The sequence below is a fragment of the Cystoisospora suis genome (assembly GCF_002600585.1).
Source record: "Cystoisospora suis strain Wien I chromosome Unknown contig_1987, whole genome shotgun sequence".
Classification (NCBI taxonomy): domain Eukaryota; phylum Apicomplexa; class Conoidasida; order Eucoccidiorida; family Sarcocystidae; genus Cystoisospora; species Cystoisospora suis.
Window position 1 is genome coordinate 7,408 of NW_027154786.1, and position 21,016 is coordinate 28,423.

At 46.5% G+C, this 21,016-nt stretch overlaps 1 protein-coding gene across 1 annotated transcript in view; it reads right to left on the reverse strand.

Moving 5' to 3' along the window:
* Nucleotides 1-274: 274 nt before the first annotated feature.
* Nucleotides 275-21,016, reverse strand: part of CSUI_004311 (hect-domain (ubiquitin-transferase) domain-containing protein) — a 50,665-nt gene continuing 29,923 nt past the window's right edge. Inside the window, exons 5-9 of the mRNA XM_068064504.1 lie at nt 7,964-20,450; nt 3,863-7,213; nt 3,014-3,336; nt 2,014-2,245; nt 275-1,542 (exon numbers count right to left, since the gene is read on the reverse strand). Coding sequence (XP_067923521.1) covers nt 1,345-1,542; nt 2,014-2,245; nt 3,014-3,336; nt 3,863-7,213; nt 7,964-20,450 — 16,591 coding nt within the window. The 3' untranslated portion in view covers nt 275-1,344. The remainder of the gene's footprint in view (nt 1,543-2,013; nt 2,246-3,013; nt 3,337-3,862; nt 7,214-7,963; nt 20,451-21,016) is intronic.

Below are 21,016 nucleotides of genomic sequence, written 5' to 3' on the forward strand. Positions count from 1 at the left end.
CCTTTTCGGTAACCCTCCTTCGTTCTACCTTCTCTCCCCTTCGGTTTCCTGTCAGCCTCTTCCAGCTCGTCTCCTCTCTTCTTCTCTACGAGACTTTCCTTCCACGCTAACAGCCTCTACCCCCACTGCAACAGTAGTCCATCGTGCCTCGTACTCTTTACACATATTCTTATACCTATGTTTTCGTTGAAACCATATATACCAAGAAACCCGATCAGTTGAGTCCATCTCTCTCACAATACACATGGTCCCTGCTTCCAGGACTGGTACGTCTTTCTTCTTGAATAAAGTGCATGCGTAACAGCAACCGCTTGAGACGGTACCGGTAGTCTTCGACACTGTACATGTAGGGCACAGGAAAGTTCGCCATCTCTCTCGTTCCACAGCAAGTGTAACACCCTCAAAGAAAAGCCCACTGTAGGGTGAGTTCATCATGAAGCAACTGACAATAGAAAAGCGTCATAATCATCCACTATCGTAACCACGATCACGTCGCGAAAAAGTACCTTTCTCTCTGCAGAATGAGACACCTACCTTTATTTGACACCGCTTCGAATACCGTACCCTTACTTCTTCTCCTCGAGTTTGCCCATCAGCCCCCAGCCCGATCCCAAATAAGGAAGATCGTAACCACCAAAGTAGATACAGTTGTGAACTCGCATACACATATATATTTGTACCTCCATCTATATACACACAGATATGAATACACAGAGATACGGACGAAGGAGACGACAGGGCTGAAGCGAGAAGGCTGATGTTTGGTACGAGGAGAGGAGGGATGAGAAGAATTACGACGTATGTATATAGTCAACATGATGAAGAAAAGGGCCGTACATCTCTAAATGACATCACTATCACATACTGTTCATTTTCATTGTTGATCCCCAGTTCGCAGTTTTTCGCAAAGTCACAGATAGGTCGGCAGATGGACAGGGCGACTTGAGCGCTGAGTTTTATGCATGCAAATAGCTACTGCAGCCCGCGGCTGCAATAAGAACGCGGGTCTCCATACTACAGTTATACGGGTCGAACTGAGATCTGTAGACGATGACAAAAACCCGCTCCTCCGTACTTCTTAGCGAGACAACCAAGTCCCTCTCTTGAAAAGATACAAACATCCGCCCGAGACCTTCATGCACCCACTTACATGTATCACACAACAGTAGATACCCATCCACAACTCCTTGTTCTACAGTATCGTCAGCATACATGCCAAGAGGTTTTCCGTATCAATACCTCTCTTCTCATCTCTGTACACACACGAACATATACATATAATTGTATATGGATAGATTGACGCATACAGATGAAAAGGTATACGTAGAGAGATAGGTTCACGAATCACGCATCATGGTCATCGTACATGAGCGTCATCTGATCGTGAATAACGTGAGCATCCAAGTCAATAGCGGTACAGTTGCTGACAGCATAGAGCAGTCTTTGTCGGAGAATTTCAGTCGAACTGTAACGAGGGAGAAGAAGGCGAAAGCCACATGTAGCTGCTGTAGGGAGACGACGATCATCAATCACCGGCTGAGCCTGTAAAGAAAGACAAGACAAGCATCATCAGATCCGTAAGACTCTCTTGAAAATATCTCTATAGGGGTACAACCAAAACAAAACATGCCATATCATTATCTTTCCTAGTATAAACCCTAAAGGACATAATCAAGACAAGCAGATACATACGCTGATTAGAGACTTCCCAGACGGATACCTAGAATACACATCACAGCGCATATATGCATGTGTCTATCCACGATCACTGCCTCCAAACGTTCACGAATTGTATCTCAGTCGACAGCAGATCACAGCTGTGATGTATTACGCATTTATATAGATATATTCACATCGCATACGGAAGACGAGGTAAAACCCGGCTATACAGGTGCACTCAAACTGCCATGTATGTATACATATGATTAGATTCAATACAAAAGGGAACCCGAAAAAGAGAAGAGAAGAACAGAAGAGAAAGAAAAGAAGAAAGAATCTTTACATTCGACTTACATCAGGAGTTTCATAATCAACGGTCATTCTCCATCCACCCCCAGCTCCACCTGTCGTCGGGAGGCGAGATCGCCCGGAGACAAAACGAAGAAACCGTTGAAGTTGATCATTTGTGAAAGATTGTAAAACCTCGAAGAGACGTTCTTTCAGTGCTTCAGATTCACATGCCGTATGCTGTCTCAAGGCCTCCAAGTCAATCTCTCGTTCACCACATACACGATGCTCCAGGCGTCTGTAGGTACACCCGATGTAAAGAAGAACAGCACCATAAGACATACGGAACACCTCATAGATAGAGAAGGGGGAGCAGGATGACGAACAAATAAAGGAGTAACAGACAGGCATAGCGCGAAGACAGCGAATGCCTAGGAGAGGACGTAGGCACTCTTACAGCGTGTTGAAAAGAAGCAAGTTACACCACAGGTGTCTTGTCATTTTACTCGTATTCCAATAATAAATACACACTCTTCGCCCGGTTCTGACTCCGATGAAAAGACGATAGCTAAGCTAACCGGGACATTCTACGAGATGCAGACAAATGAGGAAGAGATTGGATAAGGTTCAGTACTGAGAGGTAAGTGTCGGAAAGCCAAGAGGATCAGTTGAATGTGCATGTTCTCATTTCATCCTTGCCAGTACGCGTCTCTACTACTACGCGACACAACTACGCTATTCAGCAGTTTGCTTAGTTCTATTCGAGATATTGGTACGCGCGTCTTCTTAGGATGAAGTCGCGCTAATTAAAGTCAGCCTTTTTCTCTACAGGCGATAAGAGACACGGTAAACGCATAGATCGCTGATCTACCATCTATTCCCCCGCGCGTCACTACATGGAACGACGATGTAAGCTGACGAAGACGAGAACCTATATAATCCTTCTCGGCTATCGTGAGGGGATCTCTTATCCCGTTTCTTCCTCTTAATACCACACGTCTTGAAGTTCCTCCTCCTTATCTCAATTTTTCTGTCTCTCCGCCTGCCTGTCTGGCTTCTGGCTTACCTCCAGTCGAATAACATACGCAGTCTTCCTAAAGGTAGAACTGCCCCAATGCCTTTCACAAGAGCTTCCATAGCTTTTCTGCCTTCAAGCAATCGACACCTTTCAGAGAGACGTATGAACAAGTCGATATTCGCTGGGGTGACAAAGATCTCACTACCACCCTCTACAAGTTCAAAAGGCTGGCCTGAAGATCCTTCTGTCATGAACGTCAGGTCGGCTATTGATGCCCTCATAGCAGCATCCCATGAGGACGAAGGTAAAGCGGCTAGACGGCGGAGAGATCGAAGCATCTCTACAGCGACACAGTCCGAGTCAGCGAGATCCTGTAGAGAAGCAAAGAGAGAGGAGGGGAGTACGAAAATAAAGCATTCCTAGAGTGAAGAACGGGTCTAGAGGGGAGGCAAGACAATAGTACAGACACACAACGAGTTTCTTGGCGCTGAACCGAAGAAAACAAGGAGAGACTGATCAGTTGTAAACTCATCACTCCCATACGCTAGCAGATAAAAATCAACTATTACTTGTACGAGTATCATCATCTTCAGTACGTCGCAATCAACCATCACTGCTAGGGAAACTATCCCGTACTGGATAAACTGCAGTACACACGAAAGTGTAGGGAATACTATAGCATAGAAGTACACGTAGAGCCTCGTGAAGACTACCCGGCGTCAAGAAGTGTGATAGCCAGGTTTATACTTGTCCGAAGCGTCTGACAGATACGTTATGAGCTGACATGGCCAGAGATCTATGCATTTATACATGCCATACGCTCACGAAGAAAGTCCCTATCCGTCTCTCTGTAGAACACATTTATATATAGACACGAACGGCGTGAAAGCTACATACCTCAATTTGAAGAGGTTGTCCAACAAGCTTCTTCCAAAGTACAGGATTGAATGAAGCATTAAAAGCAGTTCCTATACAAGCACACATGGCTAAAAGGCGGCCAAGAGCTTCATACATCACTAGTTCAACTTTCCTTTCTGTTTCTCTGTCCATTAAGCAATCATCACCTCTAGGTTCTGAAGAAGAACAAGGTGACCCACCACTACCACCTCCTTCCCCTCCAGGACCTCCCCCCCCGCCCCCACCAGAGCCCGGATAATGTGAATGTCCATAGAAATTGCCGCCTCCTCCTATTCCAGCTGCGGGGTAGTGATTTCCATAACCCGATGAAGAGGTACGATTATTGGGTAGAGAAGGGAAGTAGCTGGGTCGCGCATGATGCGGTCCTTCTCCCCCTCGTCCACGTTGTGGCCCACCTGAAGAGGATGAGGATAATGGAGGTACTAAGCTGTGCTGAAAACGATGGTGAGAAGGAGAAGACGGAGAAGGAGAATGACTCATGATTATTTGCTGTATATTCGGCTGATCCTGAACGACTTGGTTAGGAGCCGAAAAAGATGAAGGAGGAGGAGGAGACGGCGACGATGATGGCGAGGAAGACGTTTGCTGGGCATGTTCTGCCAAAGGTTCAGCAGTTCTTCGACTTCTTAAATGAGACGGTTGTCCTTGATGGGTATCGGGTGTCGATGTGGATGATGAAGGTAAGATATATATAGGTAGATGACTATTTTGTTGACGACGCTGATGATGAGAAGGCGGAGTGGTAGGAGTAACAGCAGTAGGAGGGAGGGGGGGTGATGGAATTCTTTGAGGATACGGGGGTGAACGCCGATGATATTGAGGTGTATGATGATGGTGATGATGCGAGGATGGTAGATCTCCCCCTGGAGTTTGAGACGGATGAACAGATGACGAAGCAAGTCCTGGATGAGATGAAGTTGAACCGTCTCCTTCTCCTCTTCCTGCACCTCCTCTTCTTCCACTACCACCTCCTCCTGTGGTTGACGCAGGAATCAATGAATCACCGGGAGCATGAGAGAATGAACTCATGATAAAACCACTTGACGAAGATGACTGATGAGGAGGACGACCGGATGATGAAGGGGACGCGACAAAACGAGGAGGATTGGAGGGCAGAGGAGAAGTTGGATCATTCGAAGGATGAGCGAAAAGGGATGGTGGAATAGAAGACGGGAGTCCTCCTACTCCTGAAGATCCAGCAGCAGCCGACGGGGTTGTGAGACCGCCTCCCCCGCCTCCTCCAGTTCCGTTGCCATTAGTGAAGAGATATTGAAATGATGAAGAGACAGGAAGTGGATGAGATGATGAGGAAGAAGCATTCTGCGCAAACCCGGAAGATGTTTGAGTCTGTCCTACTCCTGGTACGGCTGGAACAGTCATACCGTTGTCACCCAGAGCATTCTGTCGTGTTGAAGAGGGAAAGAAAAGTGATGAAATACTATTGTAACTCGCGGAGGAGGACCCACTTGAAGCAACAGGACCGCGACACGCGGAAACACGAGGCCCACCTATAGGAACGATAGATAGCGGGTCAAATGAAGAAAATCGAGTAGGGACGAACCGGTGTCTTGTTCGTGCCCGTGTTTGTAAAGACGTATCACACATGAAGTAAAGATGATACGTCGAAGAGGAAGAAAAAGAAGATGTCTTCATGGCTCTTCTCGTCGAGGATGACGCAGGACTAGCCTGCGTTTGTTGGCTTTCTTCTGCAGGTTCACGATGAGGGCCCGAACTAACAGACACCATGCCTTCCAAACCTGCTCTTTCTCGTATTCTTCCTCTTCTTCTCTCAGAAGATTGACCCCCATCTTCATCATCGCCATCACTCCTACTGCTAGTATACGACCCTTCTTCACTTTCCTCATCCTCTTCTCGTTGTTCTTCAGATGCTATTGCTTCTGTTGTACTATCACCACTCTCAGGCGATCTACGCCTACTGCTGCTACTACTTCTACTGTTACGCTTCTTGTCAATCTGGGGATCTTCTTCTTCACTATCATCCTTCTCTCCTGTCTCCCCTTCACCCCATCCTAGAAGATTCTCAGCGTCAACTGTATAGAGGTGAGGCTCAGGTGTATAGGGAGGATCATCTGGTTTCAGGACAACCGTATCCTGATGAGGCCCGATGGCGTGTGTTGCATTAGGACAAGGTAAACACGTCGAGAATGCCGGATGGTGTGACTCCACACTCTTATCTTCATCTCTATCATTACAGTGCTCACCGTCTTCTTCTTCCTCAGTTTCCGCTGCCTTCTTCTTTGAAGAGAAATCGGAGAGCAAACTTCCCATCACTTCACGACCTAATCCTGATAAGAACTCTTGGAAAGGACCGCCGAAATCTGTCGCTCCTTCGCCTTTGAAAACAACCATGAAAGGTCGATCTCCCGGTCTCCCTCTCAACTTATTAGGATTGATACCTGGAGCCAGAAGTTGACTGGCAGCCTGCCACCACGTTGTGTGAAGAATACTCTTGCCTGTCGCAGCAAGTCCTCGATCTAACCGCAGAGCTGGTAAATCATGTGAAGGGACACCTAGACGGTCTAAGGCACGTCCCCACATAGACGTGACTGTTCTATTTGTTAGTAAGGGCCTCATGAACAGATAGGATGAGAATTGAACAGGAAGATCAGATGGACCCACTTGCAAGACGGTCTTGGCGTACGTGGCTTGATCCTTTAAAGAAATATGACTTCCTCTATAAGAATAGTCGGAAGAAAATAAAGCCACTTGACCGTCTTCCCTAGCTTCACCACCGTCCTCGCAACCACAAGTCTCAGAGACCTCTCGCTTCCCTCTGCTTCTCCTGACCTTCTTTCGATCAACGAGACCTGGAGATGAGGTAGACGACGAACAAGTTCTTCTCCCTCTCCTTCGTCGTGAAGAAGGACGTTCCCTATCTGTTCCACGATAATCTGCTGGGTCCAGCAAACTCCTGGTATCGCCTTCCTTTGCTTCTTTATCATCCGTTCTGTCGTTATGGCTTTCATCATCATCGTCACATCTCTTCACGTCAGATCTTGTCCTTCTCTTTCTCTCTACTGCATGTATGACAGTATGCTTCCATGGGACTAAAGAGGGAGACACTCCCTTGAGAAAAACAAGAGGATCATCCGCTGTAAGTAAACCGTGTAGATCTTGTTCTAAGGTAGGTGAATTGAAAACAGACGCAACTAAAGGTATCGCCTGACGGGCCATGCAGTTCAATCGCGCTAAGAATCGCAGCCTTGTAAGAATAATACGCTGGAACAAGTTCTTCATTACAGTCTTCATACTAGGCGCGCTGGAGATCAATGCCTTGGGAACGATGATATACTGAAGAGCCTTCTTGATCTGAACCAACAAAACAACAGCACAATATCATCCTCTCAGATGTATATAAGAAGGAAAGCGTGATAAGACGGCTGAACTCCCGGCCGCCGAGAAAGAAAAGAACGCCACTAGACGGACACAGCACGACAATCCTAGCACTTACAAGGAAGAAGATCGCATATCCATATGCGCGGCCCTACGTGACGTGACCGTTCTCCCTCCCTCCCGAACCCGTCTCTTCATTTACTTTCGATGCGCGAGTTTTCTCGCCTTCTTGAGAAGAAGGTTGTGTTGGGTAACCACTACACTTTAGTGTACACTTAACAGTTCCTGTTCTGAAAGGCAGCCCCTATTCCACTCCTCTCGGACTGAAGAGGCTATCGCACTGCTGTATCACTGCCCCTGATAGGGGCTGTCTATTTCTAAAGTTTGTCTGAGCGGGTGTAAAGTAAGATACTGGTCTACTACTCTGGTTTGATATATGTGTATTATATATAAAAGCACAACTGCTCTGAGACTCTCCCCTTGCATGCAGCTCTGTTGAGAATGAAGGTCACTGTTCTATCGACGTACGTGGAAGATATCTACACATACACATAATAGTAATCCTCGGATCATTCTTTGGATACATATATACATATATATATGCTCGCCTCATGGACATCAACGAAGATAGCCATAAACAGAACATGAATGAAACGAACCCGTTGCTTTTCTTTCTGTAAATTTGCAGAGAAATAGTGATATCATCTCCGCTGTTAAACAACTTACCATATCTTCAACTTTTTTCTTCAAGAAGATTGATTGATCTAAAGCTTCCTCGGGGCTAAGAGCTTGAATCTTCCATATATGTTTCCCTTTTGACGCTACTCCATGATCTTCGTCTCCTCCCCCTGGACCTCCTCCTCGTCCATTCAATCTTCTTAGGATTTCATCACGATGATCTTCTATTGTCCATAGAGACGCACCGATTTCTACGAAAAGATTCTGCAGTTTTTGATCTTCTTCCGTCTCTCCCCCCCCTCGTACTGATGGTCCTTTGCCTCCCGCTCCGCTACTGTTGACTCTGCCGGATTTCTCTAGATCTGTTATACGGATACCTGTAAGTTCACTACTGATAAGATCCCATAGTTGTTTGAGCTGTATATCAAGATATAAAGGCCACTGTGACAGAACGATCTTGACTACGAAGTCTTCTTCAGAGATACGCGAAGAAATTTCAATGGCTGCTGTCATGTTTCTCCTGTTCCTTGTTGTGTCTTTAGGTATCTTTCTTTCTTTCTTTTCCAAGAGAGATGAAGGAGAATCAAAGGAAGGATCAAGAAAGACCGAGCTATTCTTGACAACCGGGGTCTCATTATCCTGAGTCCCTCCTGAGGGAAGGGGAAGACAAGAAGTTTCTAAAGAAGAAGAGGAAGAAGATGATGTGTAAGATGAGATGTGATTACTATGCTTATCATTTTCACCACGACGATGCTGAGTGATAGTAGGATGATCATGACTAGTCAAGAACATTCCCTCTCCCGGTTGCCGTTTTCCCGACAAGGTTGATGAAAACATATCTAGACTCGGAGCTGTATAAGATGATGGACCTTTACTTCTATAATACCCCCCTCCTACTGTAGTTCTTCCAAAGCCATTCAAGACCAAAGAAGATCTTACCATATCTCTCCCTTCGTCGCGTACAAACACCGGTGAAGTCGAAAATGAAGATGAAGCGAAACTCGATCCTTCTCCTTCTACTGGCGTTGAAGAAACTCCATCACTCGATAGAAGAGAATCTGAGAACTGTGTTTCAATGCCGCCTACAGAGTATGGAGAATAGATGAAATCACTCCCAGGTGGTATAATGCTACGATCTAGATCATCGTCCGTATCATTAGAGAGACCGTTGAAATCCGAGAGAACAGTTGAGAAAAAAGACAATGGATCATTTCTCTGTGAAAAGATTCCCAAACGTCTACATTCATCATCAACACCAAATTCTCCAGGGGTACCTACACTCCAAGACAATCCACTGGTTCCCATCCTTTCTCCTGCCCCGCCAATGGACCTTACTAACGCCAACTGTCTAATAAGGCGCTGTCGCCATGCACTGCGCCGTATTGGGTTCGGTTGAAGATTCATATGCTTTGCTAGAGATAAGAAACGAGGATGAAGATGGGCCGGATGATAACCCGAAGATGGATCATCTGACGCTAGTCGTTTTTTACATGCTTGGTATTGAGGACTATGTAGAACGAAATGATCATAGCACATCAATACATAATCAAGATATAGAACACCCCATGCCAAGTCCTTGTAAGACTGGCAAGATTCAAAGAAACCTCCAATATCAAGAAGATATCGATCCGCTGCTATATTAAGATGTTTCTCAAGACACGACATGGAAGTCGTCGTAGAAGGGGTAGGCGTCACTGCTGAGTGTGAGTAACTTGTGTTCTTGCTAGTAGCCTGATCCTGTGCCTCTTCATGATCAAATAAAAGACGGACAAAGGAAAGAGACTTCAAGACCGTCGCACGTAGGCTACTGGCATCTACAGGACTTGTCATGATTGCTTGGAGAACCTCCTCGGCCATTGAAATGAACACATTCGCATTATCTTCGCTTGTATCAGGACGAGCTGTCCCGCTAGTACCACTACTACTATTGCTACTGCTGTTTGAATTGCGACTAGATCTATCTCTCTCTCCTCTACCCCGTCCGCCCACTCCACTATCTGCTGAAGCAAATGCTGGGAGAGAAGATGAAATGTCATCACGACTCAACGATGAAGATGCCGAAGGCACAGAGGTATCCATACCCACACCACGTCCGGCGCCGTTATCTCGATCTCCACCACCAGACGTCAAACCCATAGTAGACGGACGAGACGACCGACTTGATGGATGCCCTAGAGATTGTGGAGATGAAAATGGACGAGCTGTAGGTACACCACCTGATGAAGAGGAAGAAGAAGACCCTACCCCTCCACTCTCTCCGCTTGTTGTAGATACATTTGGCAGAGAATTAACGCGTCTCGGATCAAGCAACAATTGATATAATACCGAACAAACAATCTCACGTATCATTCCACGGAGCGTTCCAGCATTAACTATACCGTCTCTCTCTTCACAGTCAAACCGGTTTCCTTCAACATGAGACTGAGAAGTCTTACTTAGCTTATTCCTCTTCCATCGTCCCCTCCACGATAATCTTTTGAGGGATGGGGGTACTTGCGTCTTCGAGACTGAATTACATGCCCGAGGAGACGATTGGACAGACGAAGGAAGGCTTTCATCAGCCGACGAATGACTAAAGGAATAGGACGATACGATGGAATCGGTAGGATCATCGTCATTATCAAGCGCTTCTTCCAATAAACTGTCATTGAGATGATGAAGATGGACCTTTCCCACAGACATCTGTCTTGCCTTATTATTTTTACCGTCATCTTGTCTTTCTATTTCATTCTCATCGAGATGAGCACAAGAAGAAGTCTCAAGAGAAGCAGCAGGAGGCAGATCCATCCTCTGTCCTCGACTTCTCGCTGATGCCTCTACCTCTTCGTGAGGTTCCTTCTTCATAGAATCATCGATACTCTTTTTTCCAACCCGTGAAGAAGCAAGTGTCGACGATGAAGACGATGCTGGATGAGAAGAGGATCCGACTTCATCGTCCACGTTCATCGGTAAACGGCCTCTACCACCCTTTCGACTAGCACCTGGCTTGTCCTGCTCACGGAAAATCCTCTGTGTTATCTTACAGAGATGTCGCTTCTCTCTTTTGATACGCCTGATGAACTTGCTTGCCTCTCGGCACGCCTTAATATCCCATCTTTCTCCATTCATTTCAAAGCTCTCTAATGATATAGAAGCTCCTGTATGTACGCTACTACACGGAAGCTCACGTGCATGCATGACAACGCTACGACCCCCTTCCCCGTTATGCTGATGCGAATGAACCAACGGTTCAGATGATGACGACGATGATAATCTCGCCCGTAAGATAGTTGATACGCTGCTACCACTACTACTCTTTGAGACTTCAGTCTTATCTCCTGTTGTTTTCACGTTGAAACTCGTCAGTGTTTCATTCTTCAAGACAACTCCTAGTCTCTCTGGGGAGACCTCCTCCCTAGGATTTGACTCATATGAATGCGAAAGGAGAGGAACAGGTAGACCAGCTACCGGAATACAGTTGGCAAGAAGACCAAACCATCGTCCAGAAGACGGAAGAAGAAGAGGAGTGAAGTGTTCTCCTGACTCAACGGAGTTCTCTAAAAGAGAAGACGAAAACATATCCCTGGATACAAATGATGATGACGAATGTGATGGAGACTGTTGAGAGGGAAGAGGAGGAGAATGAAGCAAGGCCCATGTAAGAAAAAGACGACGAAGTTTCCCTCTTACAGATGTATTAGTATCAGACTCTTCTTCTTTATCTTGAAGAGCATAGTGATACTGACTGACTAAAGACCATGGATTGATACATGGTCCTGAGTTCATGTCTTTTCTTCTTATCTCTATTTCCTTCCCACCATACCCCTCGTCATCTAGGACACCACGCGAAGTAGAAGTTTGTTGGCTTGGGCACTTCCTGCCCTCCTGTTGTTCTTCTTCTTCTTGGTTTTCTCCAGCTATAAGAAGATCCAAGGGCTTTTGTCCTGCGTCATTCTTTATGTCGAGATCTGCTCCCAGGCGTAATAACAGAGCCGCCATATCCACATAATTCAACCACTCGGGTGTAGACACACCTAGACTCGATCCTAATGAATTATTGTCATCTTTATCATTCTGAGAGCACATCTTCATCACATCACGATCTGCCGGCGCCTTTCCATAATTAAAGCGATCGAAAAGAGGAGCTCTGTGACTACTACCACTATTCCTGTATCCATTAGGACCACCCGCCATACTCAGACCTCCTGCTCCTACCCCTACGCCCAGCGCTGACAAACCACCTTCCGTTCCCCCTCCGTCCTCTCCCACTGATCCCGCACCATTCTCACGAATACCAGGGCGTGACGGTCGTCCTTCTACTGCTCCAGTCTGTGGAGGATTTGCACTTCCTACTGCATGTGCTGGAGATGATGATGAGGTATGGTCTCCTCCTCCGGTCTCACCTGAAGACGTAAGAGGATCTAATGTTGAAGAGCTTGGTTTATTACTCGCCAGCATTGTCTTAAGAGATTTCTTATTCTCTTCATCAAGCGAGGAAGCTAGAAGACACAGTCGATGAAGAGCCGCATTCCCCCGGGAATCTCTTTTGTTAATGTTCATGTTATACACACAAACAAACCGAGTGACAAGGACTGCATCCCCAACTTCAACTGCGAGCATGAGGGGTGTCGATGCTGAAGCGAGACAGGCCATAGTAGTAGGGTGACGACGAACGGCAAGACTACTACTATTAACAGGATCGCTCGTTGCATTGGAGCGAGTCTGGTCAGGGAGAAAAGGAGACCTCATGAGAGGTGCATAAGGTGATGACCATAGACCTTCAGGCATACATTTCCCTTCTTCAAGAAGAACACGAACACAATCTTCATTTCTTGAGAGAATCGCTAATCTTAGAGCACTTTGTTGTAGAGCTTCTTGAGGCGTCGGAAATGTCCATCCTCTGGGTGTTGTAAGAAAAGCTTGAGAAGAGGATGGAGAGGTGAGTGAGAGAGAAGAAAGAAGAGTAGGCATAGGTGTACCCGGGGGAAGTATACCTAATAGACAAGCTTCAACGTCACTAAGTCTTGCAGAACAGGGACTCGCCATTAAGTCGGCTTCTTCTAACACAGTAGGATATAAATCAATAAACTGTGATATTAACGACGGCTGTCCACATCTTAAACCTTCATATAGTAAGCTAAGACCCGGTGTCACTGCAGAGGACTCAGTAGGAGGAGAAGAAGGAATACTATCGTGGCTTTTTCCACTAGGGAAGGTTATTCCTCCTGTACCCCTGTGTGTACCTTCACCTCCCCTCCCTGTCTTTCCATAGAGTGAGGCAGAAGTCATACCTTCTGCTGCTGCTCCAACCCTTTCCGCTTCCCTTCCGAGTTGGCCTCCTCTATGACTCATCGTAGAATCAGGACATGAAGATATAGTCGAGGTTCTTCCGTCTCCACCGACAACCGACTGACTTGGAGAAGATCCCTTTCCCACTCCTCCCTTCATCATACGTGTTGAGTTTAAACGAGAGTAAGCTTTCCCTAGAGAATCTTGACTCTGATGAACTTCTTTCTTATCCTTTGTAGTTATACGAGAAGACATGGTCATCTTGAGAGGCAAGGAGGATGATTTTAACGTCTTTCCTTCCTTCTTATCAGTGAAACGATAGAATCGATCGAAGTTGAAGCCAAACTGATACTCCCCATTTCGAAAGAAAAGAAGTGCAGGAATAGCTGGGACAAATTCGACTGTAATCAAATCATGATTCCCGTACCCAGGACATTCTATCTGACCTTCCCGCCAATAGTCATGGCAGGAAGAAAGAGAATCTCTTTCTGGCTCCTTCCACAGCACCTCTTGACTTGAGACACTTCCTCGACTTTTACCATAGACGCCTTTCCTCCTTGATGCAGAAGCATCTTCCGACTGCTTGGTAGGAAGCGGAGAAGAACAGAAGAGAGTGTCGCTATTATCATTTGCCGCTCTAAGGGATGAGGGAGACGACTGGGAAGCACTATTACTATTGGTGACATTAGTACTAGATGATCCTGTTGCCGGCTGGGAGGCTTGATGTTTCTTCCAGTAGTAGAAAGACCGCATTTCAGGAATAGTCGGAATATCTAAAGGGCATAGAAACGTTCCGTTACTTAACCAAATCCATCGACAACAGCCCCATACTATACCTACACCTATTGGCTGAGACATATCATACTTCACTGAAGTACATGAATCTTCTTTCTCCTGTATGTTACTTTCATGAGTACCTGAGGAAGGACTGGGCGAGACGACGCACGATGGGAAAGTGGCTCTACATGTGAAACGGAAGGGAAGTGCGGGATGTACGGAGTCTCCAATCCAATAAGAAGAAGGATCTCTCATTCCAGACGGTAGCACCACTCCTGGGATAGCCTTGTTGATGTTCGTCGGCGGAATTGCCGTCTCTGGAACGTACAATCTTCCCGTTGAACCACATGGCACCCGGGCAGAAGACGGAAAAGAATCTGCGGGAATATCAGGAAGCATCCCTTTACTTCCATCTCCCCTATAGACTGTCCCTACAGCTTTCGGGCTCCCACTACTATAACCCTCGGTCGACAAAGATGACGATGCCATTCGTGTAGGACTGAGAGATTCTCCTGAATAAGAATGGCGGTGATGTTTGGAATAGTTAACTGTATGGGCATGCTTCCTAGTTGAAGAAGAAAGATGAGAGGGAGAAGGAAGTACAGATGGGGAGATAGAAGATGAGTGGAGTACTGTCGTGTTTCCTTCTATATTGACACCTCTCCCTCTACCAAACTCGGACGTATCCTCAACATATCGATTATCCATTTTGATATATGAGGTACGACGATCACGAGCAGTTGAAGACGAAGAATACGAAGCAGCATTGATCCCACCACTAGCAGTAGCTCCACCTCCTCCTGATACTCGCCTCATATAGCCACCATCATCCTCTCCAAGGCGTACTTCCTCTCTACCTCCGAGCCCTACTACGGTAGTAGACAGGGTCGCTGGGAACTCCAAGCTGCTCTTCGCGCAGTCGTCTGCCTCCCTCTCCAGGTCTTCATCATCCTCATCTTCCTCTTCTTCACGAGCCTCTTCCAGTGAGGAAAGGGCTGCTGTTATAGGCATTAATCCCTTGACAGCAGCTCGATCTCTGTCTGGGACTAGAGGGACGACATCTCCAGCATCCAACCACTTCCACACAGAACTTGAACTGAAGCGAGTGGGACCTCCACGAGGAGGGGAGAGCGATATGCCACTACGTACACGAATATTGAGATGAACTAAGACCCACAACGGTGAGGACGAGGAAGAAGAAGAGGTCGAAGACGAACAACTCTGCCGTCGTCCTTTCAGTCGACTATCCATACTCGGTCCTACTCCACCCGAAGGAGATACAAGAAAACAATCCCCAGTCGACCCACTACCAGCCGAGACATTCCATCCTGTTCCTTCTCCTCCTACACCAACGTGAGAAGAAGTCCGTCCTGCTGATGGTAAAGGCGTCGATGCGTTAAAAGATGAGGAAGAAGACGATGATGGTGGTGGCGGTAGCTGTTGAGCAGATCCACTACCGCCTGTTCCACAAGCCGGTTGCGGAGCTATTGGACTCGCTGTACCCGGGGATACAATAGGAGCCGTCTGGTACATCATCCCACCTCCCGGAGAACTCGCGGAAGACGATAACGAAGAGCGAGAAGAAGACAATGAAAATAACCGACCCATATGACCACCATTATGACTGTTAGTATTATGAGCTCCACTCTTACCCTCGCCACATTGTTGTAAAGAGGATGATGATGATGAAGGCGCTAAAACCGTCTTCCCTCTACTACTACTACTATTTGCTGAAAAGAAAGATAGGGTTAATGAAGATGATGAAGCTCCTTGTCCCTCTCCCGAGCTGTAGCTATAATTCTTGAAGGAGACCTTCCCCTTGCTTCCTGTGACGTCATTCGATGAGCTACCGGCGTCTTCGTCAAATGTAGGTTGTTGGAGCTTGTTATGATTACGAATGACACGTACAATACTCCCAGCAAATTCAAGGTGTACACCCTCTATAAGTTCTGTGAAATGACCAGCAGGAGGGGGGAGTGACGAAGGAGCAAGTGAATCGGAAAAGCAACCATCTAGTAAAGATAGCGTTCTCTTAATGATGAACGGAAATGAAGATGAGGACGACGAACTTGATCGTCTCCTACCCCTCTTCCCTCTCCTCTTCGGACGAGGATACGAAACCCCCCTATCACCACTGCTTCTTCCAAGTTCTCCGTCATCTGCAGAAACATCCGGATCATCTGCTTCTTCTTCATTCTCCATATATAGAGAGGAAGAACCGACAGTGTCCTCAGCCGATTCCCATCTGACGATCTGTCCATCTAGAGGGGGTGGTTCAAAGTAATAGAAGATCTTGGTTAAAGGTAAACGAAGACCATGTCTTTCTTGAGGCGTATGTAGTGAAGAAGGCAAAGCGGACCTTTCCTCCGTACACCGCGAAGGAGCAATGGGTGAGCGGAGAGACACTCGGAGACCCATACAATTCCAGAAAGAAGATACAATAGGTAAAGGAAGTATGTGACTGCTACTGTGTGAGGAAGAGAACGACGGGGCGGTCTGCGGACTCCGAGAAAAGACACCAGTCATAGAAAGGTTATGAGCCGTTCTGGTGTACGACGACGATGACGACAAGGACGGTGATGATGACGACGAATCGAGAATTACAACAACTGGTAAGAGACGGGAGCTCCAAGGAGGTAACATCTGACATGCAACTACTGTCCCATCTATGGACCAGGTAAGATGGCGACCCGCTACACTTATCTTTACCCAAGTCTTCTTTTCTGCTATCAACTGTTTATACGATTCATATAAAGAACGCCCCTTTCTGTCTTTCTCATTGATAGTCCTCATACTACTAGTACTCTCAGTACTACCCCTGCTTTCATTCATCGTCCTCATCCCTATTCTTCTTGCCACGTCTTCCGATGTTTCCAGGTTTTCACCACAAGCGCATCCTGCATCCACGGTATTGTGTAGAGAGTGGGGTGCCTGAATCTTGTCATCATCGCCTGGCAGATTTATTCCCTGGCAAAGTGGGGTTTTAATGAACTCCACAATATCGTTGGAACCAGGTAGCAAACGAGATAAGAGAGTTCCTGGAGATGGAGCCATAGTCCCTTGTAATGTCCACTGTCGGCTTGGTAGATTGAGGTATGTGCGTGTTGCCTGCTGAGGGATGTAAGGAGAGCTCCTGTACATCACAGCCCCACTGCCACGACTTCCATCATGACTACTACTACTACTGCTGTTATGGCTTCGTCGCTTGTCGCTGGTCTTCTCATTCTTCATTCCTTCAAGAGAGCTGGAAGCATTGTTCGCGGCAGCCGGGGTAGCAGAAGAAGAAGAGCTACACGGACTAGGGCTTCTTTTCTTATTCCAGCAGAGTTCATCGGCAGCAGTGAAATAAGATGAGAGGTTTCGCGACGTTAGTTGAAGTAATGCAGCTTGGGAAGTCCCATCCCACTCTCCTTCTCTTATCCGTTGTATATCATGACGTGACCGTACAGCAACAACTCCAACATATACACGACTAAGAGGTGAGGCTATAGAAGATAACCACTCTTTACCCTCCTTTCCCCTCGAAGGGATACTGCCTTTGAGAACTGTCTGTAAAAGTGAGAACAAGGAGAAAGAAGGTTCATTCAATATAGGAGGTGTCACCTCATGACTAGCATCTCCATCATCGGCCTTTGAGAAGTCCCCGTCGTTCTCATCATCATGAGGCTGATCCTGGCCACTCCCCTCGACTGATGGATTTAGAGAGAAAGACATTGTACAACTCCCATGTGATATACTCCCGCATATAAGAGGCGTTGAAGAACACGCATAAAGGGCTCCCGTTCGAGGTGGTGCTCCGTGTAAATTGTGAATGATGACGTCCGATCTGTCTGATGATGAAGATGGCAAGTAGGGGTACTTGTCTTTCGTATCTCTAACTCTAGTTTGGTGCAAAACGTTTCGCCCTTCCCACTTCCGCGCATCACCGTGGAACGAGGAAGAATGAAGAGAAGATAGATCACAATCACCCTCAAGAGAAAAGTGAACTGTATGAAGGGAATGACTCTTCTGTGAATCCCCCCCTAACGAGAAGCCCTCTTCTTCAGCTTCAAGTGAAACGACTCCTCCTCCTCCTCTACCGACTAGCTGAGAAGAAGATACCTTCTGTTCTTCTTTACGTGAAGCTTCTGTCTTCTGTTGGGAATCTATCGAACATCTTCGGCCTGCATTTGCAAGACTACCACCATCCTGCACCTCACGCACATCTCCTCTATAAGAAGATGCAGACCCTCGAGGACAAGGAAAAGAGCCTACTTTGAACATATCCCACGTCCGATGATAGTAATAGGAATCGGCGTAAAGGACAGAAAGTGACGAAGGAGACTCGCGAGAAACTCGTGGGGGACACATATATCTACGGGTAGTGCTAAGATTCCTGGATTCAAGTTCTCCAAGATGATGATGAAAGTTTGAATCAGCTGCTATTAAAAGCTTAGGTTTACGACGAAATGGAAGACCTCTAATAATAGCTTCCCTCATCTCCATCTCCAGCTGTTTTTGTCTCATTGAAACAACCTCACAAGAATCATCTTCCTCGGTGTCGGACTCTCCCTTTCTTTCTTCTTCTTCTCCGATTCTCACCCTGGCCCCAGCTTCTTCTTCTTCGTCTGACGAGGAGGATGAAGATGACGCCGTTGAAACATCGAGCATCGAAATAGCGAGGCAGGTATCTTTACCAGTCGAGGCTATGAACCCCACAACATTACGATCAACCGCTACACATTCTTTTACTATATGCGGATCAGGTAAGAACGATGGTATCACGGTATTGACGAAGGAAGATGGAAAGATAGAGACTTCCTTGAGAGGTAGCTGATGTAACAAAGATTGCTTCTGTTGCTTCTTCCTTGAGAGCAGTTGGCCTTGTTCTGTTTTTGAGCTTGAATCCCCTCTATCCGCGGCCTTCGAGTCATTCTCCGTATCTCCTAGTGACTCAAGCAGATCCCCTTTTCGTTCTTCTCTTCGTTGTCCCTGGGTGGTCACCTCTTCTCTCAAGTCGTCTTCTCTACTACGAGCCTTCTCGAAGACGACGTCGGATGACAATTCCATATCGTGAGTTTTATTCAGAGTCTTACTGCGGGGGCTACAAGAAGATTCAGCTTGTCCTTCGTATGCGGTAAGAGATGAAATGCGATCAACTTCTTCGCGATCAGTAAGATGAGAAAGAGAAGGAGGAAGAGGAGGTGAGCAAGTCGCAAGAGCGACTCTCTCGGTAACTGAGAGGTACTCAACAAGTGATGAAAAGGCAGATATATGTGTTAGATTCAACCAAGGCAACGTATCGCCAACCCCACGAACCTTACGGATAGATAGACATGCACATGCTAGATAATGCGCAAGTAATCCACAGTTCGTTCGATACCGGACATGTTGTCTACTTTGATTTTCAGCCCCAGTAAAACAGTCGAGACTAGCTGCTTTCCATCCATTTGGTTTCTCGAGATATTCAACTAAAGAAGCTCCACAATAACATAGACAATCAAAATAACGTTGAAGCATTTCTCGTAACAGGACGCGTCGTCTTGATTCCATCTCCAGTCCCACTATCTCTCCTCTTCTGTTCCAGCTTCTTCCTTCCTTCTCCTTCTTGAAACTGTCATTCATACCCATGTCATGGCTACTGTAATGACTCCCTTCATCCACAGCAGATCCTTGAGACATGTGGCTATTTCTCTTCCTTCCCTTTAGTACAAAACATCTTCTCTTCCTTCTCTTTCTTTCCTTCTCCACCACATCTTCTTGTATTATAGACTCCATACTTCGAGTGTTGGCTGTATGTCTAGCTACCATCCAAAAAGTCACACGCGCCGCGTCTAAACCAAGCTTCATAGGAAGGTTAGAACCATTACAGAGAAGCGCAAACAATCCTGACCAAGCCAAAGGAGATAATAGAGTTCTTCGCAAACTCCCGGGACATAAAGGATGGCGGATAAACGTGTCAAGAATCCAATGAGCAACAAAAACAGATGGAGCTAATGCACAATATTTAGGTGAGCGCTTTGTACGAGCTTTATTCCCCAGTACTTGGCCTACGGAACCGATCAAATGGAAGAGCTGCTCTGTTTGGAGAAGTCGACGTAATCGACATACCGTCGCAGCATCTTTCCATTGAGTTATTGCTCGATAGAAGACACGTTGCCATCCATACAATGGATCAGCTAGGACACTATAATGATCAATTTCACTATACAACTTCTTGGCTTTCATCATCTTCTTTTTCTTCCTCTGATTGCCGTTAGATAGATTTTTCTCCTCTTCGTTATCTTTCAATAGTTCGGTAGCATACCGGAAAGGATGCCAATAATCAGGGAGATTATCATCTTTCTCACGCGAGATGAAGTAGATACAAATACGGAAAAGACGGAAGATATTCAGCGCCTCTGGAAGAGCAGCGGATGTACCGACGTCATCGACTGTACATGGCCTGTACGCGGGAGAAACAGCCTTGCAAGGTAACGACGACTCTTGAGTGACACGAGGTTTGATACCCCTGTAAAAACAAGACAGATGGTGTGCAAGAAGGTTGGGGGGGAAGGATACTTGTGAACAGAAAGAAAGGGAATTGAAGACGATGACCACTCGAAATACTCTTTTTGGAAAAGAAGCAGGCGGCTACGATACTTGACGAGTCGGTATGAAAGAAGAAGATCGCTACTAGACTACGCGATAGATGAAGGGGAAAGATGGAGAACACACACACATACACAGAGGTGTCACGTTTCTCCACTTCCCTCTCCTTCATATGGTCCTGCATGTAAGTACACTCTTGCAACTTCTTCTGTAATACACAGCCTAAGCCATTCTCAAAGAACCGACTCACTCACTTCAACTTGGTCTTCGTCATACCCAGACTTCCATATCTATCACCAAGCAACAACAGAAAAGTTGCATGGACACCTGACCTAACTGCATGCGTATACCCGCCCAGAGCTTCATCGTCATTCCTCGATCTAGACGATAGACTTCTGCCCGGACCGTCGGAGGTAGGACCATAACTGAACTACTTTCATGCAAACGGAGGAATAATACAAATCGGTAGGGTCCCCGTTGAGAGTT